The 15,798-nt window shown below is 34.2% G+C and overlaps 1 protein-coding gene across 2 annotated transcripts in view; it reads right to left on the bottom strand.

Annotated features, from left to right (window-relative positions):
* The window catches only part of CCDC39 (coiled-coil domain containing 39), a 51,267-nt gene that overhangs the window by 27,716 nt on the left and 7,753 nt on the right, over positions 1-15,798 (bottom strand). For both annotated transcript variants that reach the window (XM_007094574.2, XM_042999029.1), the window contains exons 2-10: positions 15,316-15,435; positions 13,325-13,471; positions 11,952-12,110; positions 11,109-11,201; positions 10,884-11,012; positions 7,075-7,266; positions 4,238-4,341; positions 3,771-3,903; positions 920-1,114 (exon numbers count right to left, since the gene is read on the bottom strand). In XM_007094574.2, coding sequence (XP_007094636.1) covers positions 920-1,114; positions 3,771-3,903; positions 4,238-4,341; positions 7,075-7,266; positions 10,884-11,012; positions 11,109-11,201; positions 11,952-12,110; positions 13,325-13,471; positions 15,316-15,435 — 1,272 coding nt within the window. The remainder of the gene's footprint in view (positions 1-919; positions 1,115-3,770; positions 3,904-4,237; positions 4,342-7,074; positions 7,267-10,883; positions 11,013-11,108; positions 11,202-11,951; positions 12,111-13,324; positions 13,472-15,315; positions 15,436-15,798) is intronic.

Genomic DNA, 15,798 nt, shown 5'->3' with positions numbered 1-15,798 from the left:
ATAGTAAAGACAAACAAAGTTAAAACCATTTCTACAAATGTAAAAACACAATAAACACTTTCTTATAAGTTTAGTCTTAGGTGTCATCATTTACTAAAGTCACTTTAATCCTTCAATAATTTATAATATAAAATCCTTCTTAACTCTAAGCGGAGAAATAGCAAACTATTCTTCAATAACCAAGGTACATAATAGTGACATAGAAGTAAGTAATCTTCTGAAAATATAAGAAGTCAGCTAGGAAGGTATTTCCCCCACTACTAAGACGGAACTGCAGTAAATCCACTGGATTTACAAGGACATGGATTTTCGAGGGTACATTTTCTAAGGGATACACAAAAGGAGTCACGAATTGTTAGCCACAAATGGCTCAAATTTAACGAACTTCCAATGAATTATTTTCTTAAATAATACTTTAGCATCTTTAATTTTGAGAAACTAAGAATACATTAGACAGGGAAATTAAGGTGTAGAGAGGGGTCATATTAAGGCTTCATGAGACAGAATCTATGAATAGAACAAATAAGAAAAACTTTTAAAATACTTTTAAACTATCAGTCTAGGGGTCGGGGCGGGATGTCTGTTTGCACAGCTAAGACTCCATTTTTCCAGGTCTCATATATCTCACTCCTTGTTTTATTTCAGTCCAGGCCCAGTTGCCCTATGTTCCTTTAAAGCATGGCTGTCCCTCACTAGAGTTGTCTATCCTCTTACCAGTTTATTTCAAATCAAGAAAAAAAATAGTTTTTAAGGCTCCCTTACCCTACTACTGACCAAACATGAAACCCCATCTTCAGCATCCATCTATCCCTCCAAGAGTGCTTTCAAAATCTTTGTTTTTTTCAGGACATTGCAGTATCCTGACCACCGCAACTATAACAAATCAATAAGGAAGATATTAATTAAGAGTATCATCTACCTGACTGTACATAATTTCTTGCTGCTTCAAGGTTTCAAAATCCAGTTTATGTAACTGATGGTTGAGGTGCTTTAGAGAGGAACGAGTTCCTTCAATTTCTGATAAGACAGCTTTTTCTTTCATTGTCTCAGTCTGTAATTCCTGAACTTTCTTAAATAGAACATCTTTCATTATGTTCAATTGAACTTGCACTTCCTGATGATAAGAATAATAGTGAGCAATGAAATTATAATACTTTGAAAGGTTTTATTATATGAACATTATAATTTTGGGGGTCACAAATTAACCCCCCAACATTTAGCCCTTCAGAATATAAAAATGCCCTTTCCACAATTTCAGTACATCTCCAACATTTCTTGTAGTCTACTCTATTCTAGTAGATAGAATAGCAGTTTTCTATCCCCACATCATTCACTTTGATCTATCATCTTTAATTCTACCCCATGCCACTCTGACCTTGGAACTTGGCTATTTCACTAGTTTCCTTAGAAAATAAAATAGGGGTGCCTGGGTGGCTCAGTCAGTTAAGCATCCAACTCTTGATTTCAGCTCAGGTCATGATTCCATGGTTTGTAGGATCAAGCTCTGGGTTGGGCTCTGTGGTGACGGCATGGAACCTGCTTGTGATTCTCTCTGTGCCTCACTCTCTGCCCCTCCCCCACTCACACTCTCTCAAAATAAATAACATTAAAAAAAGAAAGAAAGAAAAGAAAATATACTGAAGTATATTGAGAGTGTTGCTGAAGTCTTGAGAGTGTTACAGGGAAGAAATCACATCACTCAATCTCCCACCTTCTTCTGGACACTATCCAGTGGTGAGCAGGTAAATATTTAACCACCACCACCACCAGCTTTCCAGCAGATGGGAGATTAGGGGAAAGAAGCTGATTTTCACTGTATAAATATTCCCAATCTGGCCAATTTCAAGCTACTGACACGATTCTACTAAATGCAGAGTTGGGATGTGATATGCAGTAGCAGATTATTATGTAGCATTTCTAGTGTACAGAGGTTACACCGTACACTGTAAATGGAAGTAACCTTAAACTTAAGAGTATAAACAGATAATAGTAAAATGTAGTAAAATAATTTGGAAGTGATGATTGCTCAGTACTGATTACTTTGTTTTTAATATTATGTATTTAATTATAAGTCTATATAATTTAATTTTTAATAATAGCTATGTTTAGCAGCTGACTTGCAAAATTCCAGAAAATATAATTATCAACTCTTGTGTGCTGGTAAGAGCTGGCCCAACACACTACTGGCACTACCCCTTACTCACACCTTGCCTCTAGTTGGCCCCCCCACACGTGCAGCCTTCTAGGAAACAGAAACCAGTCCCTGATTCCCACTGCTCATTTCTCAAGAGGCAGATTTGTCTTGACCTCAAGGCTTCATGACCATGTGTTCAAGGCTTCAAATAGGTCTCCCATGCCAACATCTGTTGAAAGTTATCATTTTATTTTTTTAAGATTTTATTTTTAAGTAACCTCTACACCCAACATGGGGTGTTACAACCCTGAGATCAAGAGTGCATGCTCTACTGACTGGGCCAGCCAGGTGCCCTGAAAGTTATCATTTTAAAATGTTGAAATAATTTCCCTCTGTGCTCTTACAGCCAGATAAGCATATTTCCCTTTGGCAACAAATGAACTTCAATATGAAAAAAAAAAAAAAAAATCTGTGATTGGCACATTAAATTTTCACAAAGTAAGAAATATAATCTAATATAATCTTATAAAATTCATTTTTATATAATAGACAATTTTTATTAGTTTTAACTCCTTCCCTAATGTCATCATCAAAAGTCCTATTTCATATGAATTTCAGTCTTTACAGATTTCTAGTAAGTTCTAATATAGTCCCATCTCATGGACAACTGAAAATCATTCTCTTAGGAGAAAAAAAAAAACACATACACACAAAAAACATAACTTTTTAAAAATAATGTTGTGTGATTTGGACTCAAATACTGCTCAAGTCCATATTGATGCATGACTTCGTTATTCAGGAATTTAAATATACAACAGCATACTGCAGAAGCTGGATTGTATCTAAATATAAGTGAAACCATACTGGATATGTAGCAAATGGGGGATTTTTGCCATGATCTTCAGCTGCCCCTCAAAGAAAGCAAAAAAGCAAGAAGTAGTGCAAATTGTGTCAGGTCACAGAAGTCACTTTGAAGTTTTCAAAGAGGAAATGGTGAACCAGCCTTTTCCAGTTCCTCAAAATTGGCCTAAATGCTACCAAGATGTCAAAGAGATTCCAATAAAGTTAGTAAAGTAAAGCACTTAAGAGCCCATTTACTAATAAATGGTGCCAGATTGTCAGAGACATTAAATGATAAAGAAATACAGGCAATAAACGTAGACCACGGGGGGGGGGGGGGGGGGGGGGGGGGATATGATCACAAACAAACAAAACAAAAAAATGACAGCCTACTGTAAAGGTGGAAATCAGTTGTAAAACAGGCATTTTTCCAGGTACATTTACAATATAAGAACATACATATGAATGACAAGCAGAGCCGTGGACACACTAGGCATTGGGAAGGGATGAGATCCAAGGTAGAGGGGCTACCTGTAACCTTCAAAAGAAGACATCAATATTAAATGCTTAACGTGAAGCTAAAGGAGAATTAGACGCTTTAAGAGAAGGTCAGAAACCTCTTTAGAAAGCCACACATAAAAAGAGGTCTAACAACTCAAAATTCTGATTACAAATTACAAATGGGATCACAACAGAAAGCAGAGCCTCTTAAAAGACCTCCTATCCCATAATCGCAAGAGTCATTCACTATTGCTAAATGTATTGTGACTCTTTAAAAACTGAAAGTAAACCTTACCTTTATACTTTTTTCCTCCTCCCTTAGCATATCTTCCAAATTGGTAGCTTTCTCTTCTACAGACATAGTTTTCTCAGTTATCTGCTTTAATTTTTTCTTTACAATCTGATTATGATTTTTAATTTTGTGTAACCTGGAGACAGTTTATGAAGAAAAAATAGAAAACATGTCTAAAAATTAATACAAGCAAACAAGGAATAGTTTATCTTCATATAACTTGAAGGTTTCTTTTGCCATAAACCTTTTTATTACCTTTATGTAAACCCTATATATTTATTAAATACATATTTAATAAGCCACAAAAATATTATTCCTAAGCCTTTATGATGAAAAACCCAGGAAAATTTATTTTCACGTTTAATAATTTAGTAGCTATAATTTTTCAGTTATTTAACAAAAACTTAAATATTTAATTTTTCTAGAAGTAGTCAAAAACTATAAACATATTTAAATATCTTTTTTCTTACCTTGCTGTTTCTTCATGAATGTCCTTCTTTACTTTGGAAATATTTTTCCGCAGAGCTTCTAAATCACTAGAACTTCTATTCACAGTGGCTTTTAAAGAATCCAGCTATTTATTAGTTAACAGACAGAAATTATATATATTTATTTTACATCTTATAAGGTAATTTCTTTTTTGAGAAGTTCTGTTCTGAACATATTAATTTTTAACCTACATCATACCCATAAACACAATAACAATGTTTTTGTAATACATATTAACAGTTTTTCTTTTTGATCTGATATTACATTTTCAATGACTTACTGTATGATACTGGCAAATTACAGAGTCCCACATAGATGTGTGACAGGTACAAAGAGCAAAAGCTTCACAGTATTGGATTTGGCAATGATTAATTGTATATGACAGGCAACAAAAGATAGACAAATTGGATTTCATCAAAATTAAAAGCTTCTGTGCATCAAAAGACAATATCAACAGAGTTAAAATGCAGTCCACAGAGTGGAGAAAATACTTGCAAAATCATATACCTGCTAAGGGATTAATATCTAGAATATATAGAAAATTTCTAAAACTCATCAACAACAACAAAAATAAACTGGTTCAAAAATGAGCAAAGGATTTTAATAGACATTTCTCCAAAAAAGATATACTAATGGCCAATAAGCTCATGAAAAGATGTTCAACATCATCTATCACTAAGGAAATGCACATCAAATACAATGAAATCCCACCTCACACTCTTCCATGAGGATGACTGTCGCCAAAAAAAGAAAATAGCAAGTGGTGGTGAGACTATGGAGAAATTAGAACCTTCGTGCACTGTTAGTGGGAATGTAAAATGGTACAGCCACTATGGAAAACACTATGGTGGTCCCTTAAAAAATCAGAAACATAATTACCATAATTGCCATCCAGAAATTCTGAGATAATTGTACACCCATGTTCATAGCAGCATTATCCATAATAGCTAAAACATGGCAGCAACCCAAGTGTCCACTGACAGATAAACGGGTAAGCCAAATGTGGTCCACACATCCAAATGGAATAGGAGTCAGCCTTAAAAAGTAAGAAAACCTTGACATATGCTACAATATAGACGAACCTTGAGGACACCATGCTAAGTAAAATAAATGAAATAAGCCGTCACAAAAAGATAAATACTGTCTGATTCATGTGAAGTTAACTTAGAGTAGTCTCCTAGAGACAGAAAGCAAAATGGTAGTTGCTAGGAGTTGGGAAGAGGGGGGAATGGGGAGTTACTGTTTAATAAGTACAGGGTTTCAGTTTTACAAGAAGAAAAGAATTATGGAGAAGGATGATGGTGATGGTTGGATAACATTAGGAATGTATTTAACACCACTGAACTGCATGCTGGGAAATGATTAAGATGGTAAACTGTAGAGGCGCCAGGGTGGCTCAGTCAGTTAAGCTCCTGACTTCGGCTCAGGTCATGATCTCACAGCTTGTACTGACAGCTCAGAGCCTGGAGACTGCTTTGGATTCTGTGTCCCCCCGCCCCCCAATAAATATTTTTTAAAAAGATGGTAAACTGTATGTTATGTGTACTATAACAAAATTTTAAAACTTGGAGAGAAAAAAATGAATGAAGTACTAATGCATGCTATATAACATGGATGAACCTTGAAAACATTATTTCAGTAAAAGGGTCCAGACATAAAGTGCTCTGTATGATATGGTTTCATTTATATGAAATGTCCAAAATAGGCAAATCCATGGAGACAGAAAGTAGATTAGTAGTTGCCAGGGCTGGGTAGGTGGAGGGAAGCAGAGTGATTGCTAGTGGGCAAAAGGTTTCTTTTTGAAAGAAAAAGTCTAAAATTAGATAGTGGTAATGGTTGCCCATCCTATGAAATATTAAAAACCACTAAATTACATACTTCAAAAGGGTAAGTTATTATATATGAATTGCATCTCAATAAACAAATTATGAACAAATGAATGAATGATCCCTGCATTCTTTTCTGCAATTTAAAAATTTTTAAGAATGAACTATTAGCAATGACATTTAATTTAGGCAAGAAATTTGCTTATTTTACTATTTTAGGATCTTAAGTAATTATTCTTTTTGTGGACAATAAAACATCTTTCCTTCTTTATCAGAAATAAAAAGTATAACAACTTATAGAATGAAATGCTCTACAATATTCCAGTTTCCTGACTAAACAGCAGTAACTTCAGCTAATGTGACTTCAAGACACAAATTTCGTAAAAATTCCTTTGTTGCTAACACTCCCTGTGGAACAATCTAGTTGGGCATGTGTGCCTGCGAAAGAAGAAATGAACAAAGCGGGAGAACTTTTGTTCTCTGCTCAAGGTATTTTACCCCTATACTGTCTCACTACCAGACTGAAATATTATCCCTTCTCAAGGTGAGAAACTGAACTTAAGCAAATAGCTCCACCTACTCTGAGTTAAAACCACCATACATATGTAGCACTGGACATGTTATATGTCCACTTCAGGTCATCACTAAATATTCACCTTCACATCTGCCCCTTTGGAAGTTATAATTATGGTTTCCAGTCTAGACCCCTCAGGAGCATTTTGCCTCAAGTCACCTACAAAACACCACGTGTGACAGGCAAGGTGTGTGCTATACAACTCCAGGGGGACCCCTTCATACCACATGTGATATGACTGGCACTCCTGTTGCCTTCACCAAAAAGGGCGCCATTGGAATACCCAAAAAGTTCCACAACGTGAAGGGACATAAGACAAAGAACTAGAAGGCAGTTCCTTAATCGAAGGAGAGCCTTTATGCTTATTTTTATAGTAATTTGTCATAAACACACAAACCAGTCTTATTAGTTAACATACCTCATCCTTCAGCTGATTTCTATTAGTTTCATGACGCTGATACTCCATTCTACATTTTAAAACTTTCCGATCAGCAACAGAAATTCTTTTCTCATACTCTGTGTTATTTCCAATCTCACTTTCCAAAAACTTGATCTTTTCTTTAACCAAATTTTCTTTTTCTCTTATTTCCTGCTTTATCCTTGCTAATGCCTAAGATTAAAAATATGTTAAATATATGTTTAATATGATGAACAAAACAAACAAAAAGGAAATTAGTTATTATCTTTCTATTAAACCAAATTCAGTATTTTATCAAAAATTCTTAGGACAATATTTTCTTTAAAGAGTCTATTTTTAGAGGCCCCGGGGTGGCTCAGCTGGTTAAGCAACTGACTTCACCTCAGGTCATGGTCTCCCAGTTCATGGGTCTGGGCCCCACATTAGTCTCTGTGCTGACAGCTCAGAGCCTGGAGCCCACTTCAGATGCTATGCCTCCCTCTCTCTCTGCCCCCCCCCCCCCCCGCCTGCCACTTGCACTCTGTCTCTCTCTCAAAAATAAATAAAACATTTAAAAATGTATAAAAAAAGGTCTATTTTTATATGAATAAAAACAAAATATTAATAGGCTATACATCAGTATCTGTAAGCTCATATTTTTAAGGATTTCTTTCTCTTTAATCTGGTACTTGGCTAAAGAGATGAGAAAAATATCAATCTTTTATCAACAAAAGGTGACATCTAAAAAAACATAACACTGTTGAATATTTCTACATAGAAAGTTGGATTCCAATGGTTTTTCCAAATATTTCACAGGACTAGTTTTTTTTTTTTTTTTTCATCTTTTGAGAATAACATTTTCGTTATTGGTTTCAAGAAGAATACCTTCACTCAAGACCTTTGGTCTTGGGAATACAAAATAAACAGAATATACAAAGTAGTAACTGAGATGTGAACAAAGCACCATGGGAACAAAGAGATGATGAAGTCTACCTGAGAAGAATTATCAAATGGCATTACCTAAGAGGCTTCTTTTAAGTCAGACCTAAAAAAATAAATGGATATGCATAAATGGTCTAATGTGGTTAAGGTGTAGGGTGGGAAGACAGGCATCGAATGGGCATATATTAAGAAGGGGCAGGTACAGATGAAAGGAATGAGGCTGGAAAGGTAGAGGTTAGGACCCAACTGTGAATAAATTCAATTTTCCAATTGCCATGTTAAAAAGCTTCAATTTTTAAAAAAATTTTGTGTTTTTTTGAGAGAGAGAGAGAGCCCAAGTGGGGGAGGGGTCAGGGGCGGTGGTGGAGAGAGAGAGAGAGAGAGAGAGAGAGAGAGAGAGAGAGAGAGAGAGAGAGAGTCTTAAGCAGGCTCCATGCTCACCACAGGGCTCAATCCCACAACCCTGGGATCATGACATGAGATGAAGTCAAGAATTGGATGCTGGACCAACTGAGCCACCCAGGCATCCCCCAAGAGGTTCAATTTTTAAGCAATGTGAAACAAAGAAGATTTTAGAGCTGAGGAATAAAAAGGCCATCTATGGTTTTTACAAGTGATGTTGACAGCAATATATTGAATGAATTGGAGGGAGAAGGAAAATTTACTCTAAAATGTATTTCTTTCAAGTTTTCCCAAATGGGGTCCCACCAAACAACTAATCACAGAAAATCAGGTTGGGGGAGGGTATGTGAAATCATATAATTTCAGAGGGTATCTGAAATCAATAAATTTTAGAAATGCGGCAGGTAATATTGTACATATTAGCATATTAAGTGGATATATATCTGAAATGTACTACATTTTAAAAAAATATTTAATTTATTCAGTCTAGTATTCCTATATGTTTTCTATAACAATTAACATTATATAATGTATCATTCTATAGATCTGCTGTGTTTATTCAACCAAAGACAGGTCAAAACTTCCTAAGTTCATATACGTCAAATGACCATTGTAGAATTTTCTGCCTTATATTGATTTTTCTACCATTTAATCAGATACTCTAACACCTACTTCAACATTCACATTTTTTAACAGTGTTACCTACTCACAGTTAAGTTTATGTAGGTGATGCTGATAAGAACAGTAATGTCCCAAAATTTCTACACTGGAATAAAAGCATAATAGAAAAATATTTTTCCTTTTCTAAATGATGTAAAAGTTTATTTTAAGAAGCCAATTTCAGGGGAGTCTGGGTGGCTCAGTTAAGCATCCAACTCTTCATTTCATCTCAGGTAGTGATCTCATGGTTCATGAGATGGAGTCCCATGTCAGCCTCCACACTGACAGCCCAGAGCCTGCTTAGGATTCTCTCTCTCCCTCGCTCTCTGCCCCTCCCCTACTCTCAAGCACGCTTTCTCCCTCCCTTTCTCTCTCAAAATAAATAAGTAAACTTAAAAAAAAAAAAGCCAATTTCAGGTTCATAGGTTCATAGACTCAGACTCTTGCCAAGAAGACACTAAGAAGGCAGGAACTGTTTTGGAGGAAGAGGAACAAGAGATTAAATCCTCTAGCGGTATGAACTGGCTTTCACTGGCTCACCAGAACTGACTGACACATCTCTTTTCAACTCTGTTGAGCAGAGTCATGTTGGTATGGAAGTAGTTTCACCACAGAAATCAGAAATGCTATAAATGGGGAGCCAGTTGTTAAACACTCAGAAGCAAACCCCTACCTATGGAGCCACTTCTTAGCATCCTCCCTATTCTCTTACAATACAGACAACCAGGAGATGTCAATAAGGAACCAATATGAATATGACCAGAGTCCAGCTGTATATTTTGCCAAATCAGCAGGCTGAGTCAATTTAGCTGTGGGGTTGTAAGAGAATGCAGTTCTATTGCACATAGATCTGCAGTCTTGGATCTATCACATTTGATTTACAAAGAAGAAGCAGTCAGGACTTCATGTTTAAAACCAAGATCAGCATTAAGAATTAAGTGGAACTCATAGTCAAAACTGGTTCTCCCTTGTCCCTCCAAAGAAGGCATAGGCCACTTTGTTGATAAAACGTTGGTCACTTACAGACATTTAAAATAAAATATTTACATTTAAGTCACATATAACAAGTAAACCTCATACAGATATGAGAATTCCAAACTTCCAGTGACCTGAGCCACTTGCCAAATGCCTTTCCATGTAGTAGATTTAGAATGGAAGTTAAAACATCTTCTCATCTGCTTTCTTTCCTCCTCAATTCCTTCTCCTTCCCAACTTTCCCTAATCTTCCCATTTTTACTCACCCCTATTTTGTTCCTTAATGATTTTCAAAAAAACTTCTAAATTAACCTCTGAAAATAGCAAAAGATAACACTAGGTCTATGTTTAATCAGTGTGGTATTCCTTCCCTTCCATGCTTCTAACCTATTATGGGTGCCTCAGTTTCAAAAGTGAAAGCTTTATCACAGTTTAGGTTTCTTTCCTGACTCTCCCTTTTTGTTTCTTGACTATCCATGAAGCTCATTTCCCTACACCAGTAATTACTACCAAATAGCACATACGTTAAATTCAAAACACTGTGGATAACCATGTGTAAGTCAGAGCATTGGCTTTACTGCACCAACATTATCTATTGACTTTCTCTTGTTCCACATTTCAGAGATGGCAGGATCCAGTCTTCAGCATCATTATACCATAAGTAAATAATCTTCATAAAATCACATATCTAAATGGATAGAGTCAAGCTTGAAAAACATTTACCAAAACTATTAAACCCTGCTACAAAAGTGACTTTCAAATAGCAATGTGAGTTACATTTGAAATGAATGGGTTAAATACAAAAGAGAATAATACAGTTGAACATTGCAAGGACCAAACAACTACTTTACCAAGGCACAGTTATCAATGTCTCGATCTCTCTTCTGCATCTGTTCTATTGTGTTCTCCCACTGTTTAATGAGTTCTTGTCTTTCATTATGAATTTTACGAAAATCTTGTGCTGCTTTATCCAATTCTAACTGTCAAATACAGAGCAGATAACATTTTTGTGAATATAAGTGCTTTTGCATACATCCCTTTGACAATTAAGAAATAAAAATACTCATTAAACTAACCTGTGCACTTAGAGTCTCTGTAAGTTCGTTGTCAAGTACCTTTCTTTTCTGATGACATTCCAAAGTCAGTCTTTCTAATTGCAACGTCAGTGCCTATGATGTAGTTACATGTAAAAATATTCATAATTGTTGTTTTATTCACTTAAAAGCTATTAGCATGTCTTACATTAAGTATTATTATATTATAGATACACATTTATTTGCCATCTAAAACAACTACGAAATAATTCATACATTTCCTTTTAATTCCAAAGGGTTGCAATGAAAACTAAATTGTTTCTAAAAAGACTTTTAATACTTTTTAGTTAGAAAAAACATTAACAATTTGTCATTTAAAATAATGCATTTTGTATCATATCTATTAGAAAATAGCATGTTTCATAATACAAAAGTATTAACAGATTTAATTACAAGTAGATTTTAAGTAATGGTTATAATAATAAGTAATCAATAGCACTATAGTCTCAAATCAGCAAACACTATGTTAAATTCAAACTGTTATTTAGATAAAAGTAGTTAAAATATTTATACAACATTTTAGTAAAAAACTTTCTTCTCTGAAATACTTTTGAGAATTCTTCTCAATCAGAAATGAGTCTGTGGATTCCTAAATGGTTAGAGGGTTTCAGAGGATCTATAAAACTCTCAGTAAAATTTTGTAACTATTTGAGTACAGTCATTTTTCTAAAGAGAGGATCCTTGGCTTATTAGATTGTCAAAGGAGTCTCTGACTCAAAAAAGTTTAAGAACTACTGCTTTAAAATTATAAATCTAATTTCGGTAAAAAGGATCACATACTACAGATTCAGAGAAAACCTAACATTACAATTTATAATTTCTCACCCTAATTTTATTATCATCTTGTTGTGCGTACTTCTGAAGAATGAGGGCATCACTATCTTTATGAGCTGATTCTTCTAACCAGGCTTCCAAGGCTTGCTGGTCCCAGTTCATCTGACATTTCAAACTATCCAATTTTTGAGTAGTTTTAAATATGTTAGTCTAATTTCCAAAGAAAAGGGTTAGGGAGAGATTACAAAATATTATTTACTATACAAACTAAAATAAAACATTACATACTATAGAACATATTAAAAAGGAAAGAAGAAATCCTGTTCTTACCACATATATATATATATATATATATATATATATATATATATATATGTGTGTGTGTGTGTGTGTGTGTGTAACATACCATATTTAATCATGTAACCACATTTATATTTAATTCTTTAGTTATAAAATAGAAGGGAGATTATAAAAGATGAGAATCATAGTTGAGCCATAGGTTGTTTAAAAAGGCTTTAGGGAAACTCCCCCAGAGCAATCTCTAATATTAGTCACTCCACCAAATCTGAATAAAAATAATGTACTTGATATGCTAACTCAAGCCTGAGACAAGTCCCCTACAGCTCCAATCAGATTGCTGCCACTAAGAGGTCGTATGGAAATTTTAGAAGTACTTCTAATTGAAATAAATATAGTTGTTAAGGAGATAAAAATGTTTCTGTAAATGTATTCATTTAACAAATCTAGATCCACAAAAGAAAACAAATCAATATGCAAACAAGTACAAATATAGTAAAATATGTATGCATACATATACACATATATGTGTGTTTCTCTCTCTATATATATGCATATGTAAAGAGAAGAATCAAATTTGGAAAGAACGTCCAAATCAGGTAACTAAAAATGAAGGAAAAGAGAAAAAGAGTTTACAGTAGCTTAATATTAGAGTCATAGGCTGATAAATTAATATGAAAGGTAAAAATTTTGAATTAAAAATGAAAATATTAAAAGTAATTTTTAATGTGGCCCTTAAAAATATATGAATAAATTATGCCTAGTATCATATGATACTTATGAATAAATGATGCTTAGTATTGCATAGTAGATAGCCAGTATGGTACTCTGCACATGGTATAGCTCAATGACTATTTGGCAAATGAACAGTAGGAAAATAAGTGCAACATTCTATCATTGTTTCATTCAAATGACAACTCCGCATGCCTCTCATTGTCCAAAAAACAATGTTTTTTGTAAATGTCAGGAAACTAATGAATGCCCTTCCCATACAGAAAAGAAAAGAAAAGAAAAGAAAAGAAAAGAAAAGAAAAGAAAAGAAAAGAAAAGAAAAGAAAATCAGTGTTTGTTGGTGAGGGAAAAAAGAACTAATAGCACAAAATTTTAAGTAACATTTCAACACATACTTCCTTATCACTTTTCTTTTCCTGTATTGAAGCCATTTCATTTTGTAGTCGTTGGATTTCATCCTTCACTCGTCCCAGTTCTCTCTCAGCAATGATCTTAAAATGCTCTTCACTTTCAATCTCATGCTCTCTTGCTTTACAAAGAGACTACAGAATAATTTACAAGATAGACTTTTTAATTTTTAACATTATACAATATTTATAATAACCCATTAGCCCAAAAAAAGTTCCCACAAAATACTTAGATTAAGTACTAGTAATTCCACTTCTCTGAAACCTAAACCATGTTAGACTTTACAATTCAGTGTAGTTGGGTGTTGCTTACTAGTTGTAAGAAAGTCAGTTCATGGAATGACCTAGAAGAAAATATTGTTGTCAGCCATTTTTAGATTTTATGTTGGTCTAGAAAAACTGCAGAAAATCAAAGTTTATATGGTAAGAGTTAAAAAGATATAACTCATGACTTACCTAAAAAATAAATAAAATTTATTTAAAAATACTTTAGGAAATGGGTTGTTTCTATAAACTGACTACATAAGCTGATTGCAGAGATCATTTATAAATGACTATGTAAACACCAATGGTTATAAATATTTCATAGAATATATTAGTAAACAACCATGCCTTTGTGTTAAGCTTTACTCAATAAAATTGTATTTATTGACTACTGAGTTTGTAGTGCTTCTAAGTTATCACCATCAGTATTATTTTTACATTATTAGAGCTGTTATAGCTATAGGAAGTTTATTGTCTTCTATAACTATTATCCGATTTGAGGTTTGACTATAATGAAATATACACCCACAGAGAATTTGACTTTCTTTTTTTTTTAATTTTTAAACACTTATTTATTTTTGAGAGACAGAGAGAAACAGAGTGTGAGCAGGGGAGGAGCAGAGAGAGAGGGAGACAGACACAGAGTCTGAAGCAGGCTCCAGGCTCTGAGCTGACAGGCTGACAGCAGCAAGCCTGGTGTGGGGCTTGAACCCGTGAACCACAAGATCATAACCTGAGCCAAAGTCAGACCCTTAACCCAGGCACCCCTAGAATCTCTGACTTTCAAATCCCCAACTCAGTGGTTTAATAACTTAAAGAATGATGTTGTCCAGTTTATTAATTAATCATATCAGGATTCAAAACTCTCAAGTATTGCTTCTAAAAGTTCATCAATTTGCTGCTTCCTAATAAAATCTGTAAACCACAAAATGGTTACTTATCAATATTAATTATAAATTGGTATTAAAAACATGCTTTGTTCATTATTAAGAATTACATACCTTTCAAAGAAAGGTAGATGCATTTTTAAAAAAATAGTTTGATATGGAAGTTAGTAAACTCTCCAATGCTGATTTGCTGAGCTATTTGCTGGGCATCAACAGGGAATGATGTTCTACACATGAATAGATTGTCCATAAAACAAATATACTTATCACTCTAAGTTTTAACTTTTATTATTTGTAGTAATATTTCTAAAATGCATTATACTTTCCCCAGTTATCTTAACTAGTGTCTTAAATATAATTTAACTTTCCTACTATCTCAGGATCCTAAAATAATGTGGTGTCCTAAGGGCTACTGAAATGTGTGAACTATTTGTTCCCACTCAAAAAGGCCCCAGTGGGTCATGCTGTAAAAGTGAAAATGAGGTGGAAATTCTGTCACATGTTATATTAGGTCTATTTTGGCTTAGAATTATTTCTCATTGCCGTCACTGTACCCTTCTCATATAATCTGCTGCCTAATATTACGTTACACTGTATGAATGATTTCTTCTTTCAGATGAGTTAATTATTCCTTGAACTTGGTGATGGTAGCGAATTCCTCAAAAGCCTTTTTTTCCTACTTACTTTCAGGTTCAAGGTTACATTCACAATAGGTTAGCTATGCTAAAGTTTTGTGTATGTCTAAAATAAAATCACAGATGTATATGCAATGTAAAATGTTCATGACTACACATGACCTAATCAACATGAATGTCAACATTACTATACCTGCGTAAACGAAAACTCTTGCTTAACATTTTTGAAGTGAGAAGTCATAGCATTAATTCGATCTTCATAGTCACGTAGCTGATCTTGCAAGCTTGACTTTTCCTCCTGCAGCTTTGACAACTGTAAATAATACATGTGATAATTTAGACATTGCTGTGGGAAAATTAGCACTATATTAAAATAGAATAGAAATCTCTAAGATTTCTCAGAAATCTTTCAGGAACCACCGGTAAAACGCAATTTTCATACAGCAGTACTTAAAGGGAAAAAAAGAGATCCTATTACATAATTAAACCACAACATCTCTAGAGCAAACAAGAGCATAAAAACAGATGTAACAAAAACACAGAACACAAACCATAAATTTTAAAAGCAGCGGACATCAGGTATAACAAGCTCCTCCCTGAGCTATTCAAAATAAACAGATTTTGGACAGAGCTTAACAGAACAGAACAAACTTCCATGTGCTTAAGACCTCTTTCT

Source organism: Panthera tigris, chromosome C2 (genome assembly GCF_018350195.1).
Source record: "Panthera tigris isolate Pti1 chromosome C2, P.tigris_Pti1_mat1.1, whole genome shotgun sequence".
NCBI classification, from domain to species: domain Eukaryota; kingdom Metazoa; phylum Chordata; class Mammalia; order Carnivora; family Felidae; genus Panthera; species Panthera tigris.
Note: the sequence above shows the minus strand (reverse complement) of the source record. Positions and strands in the feature narration are given on the sequence as shown.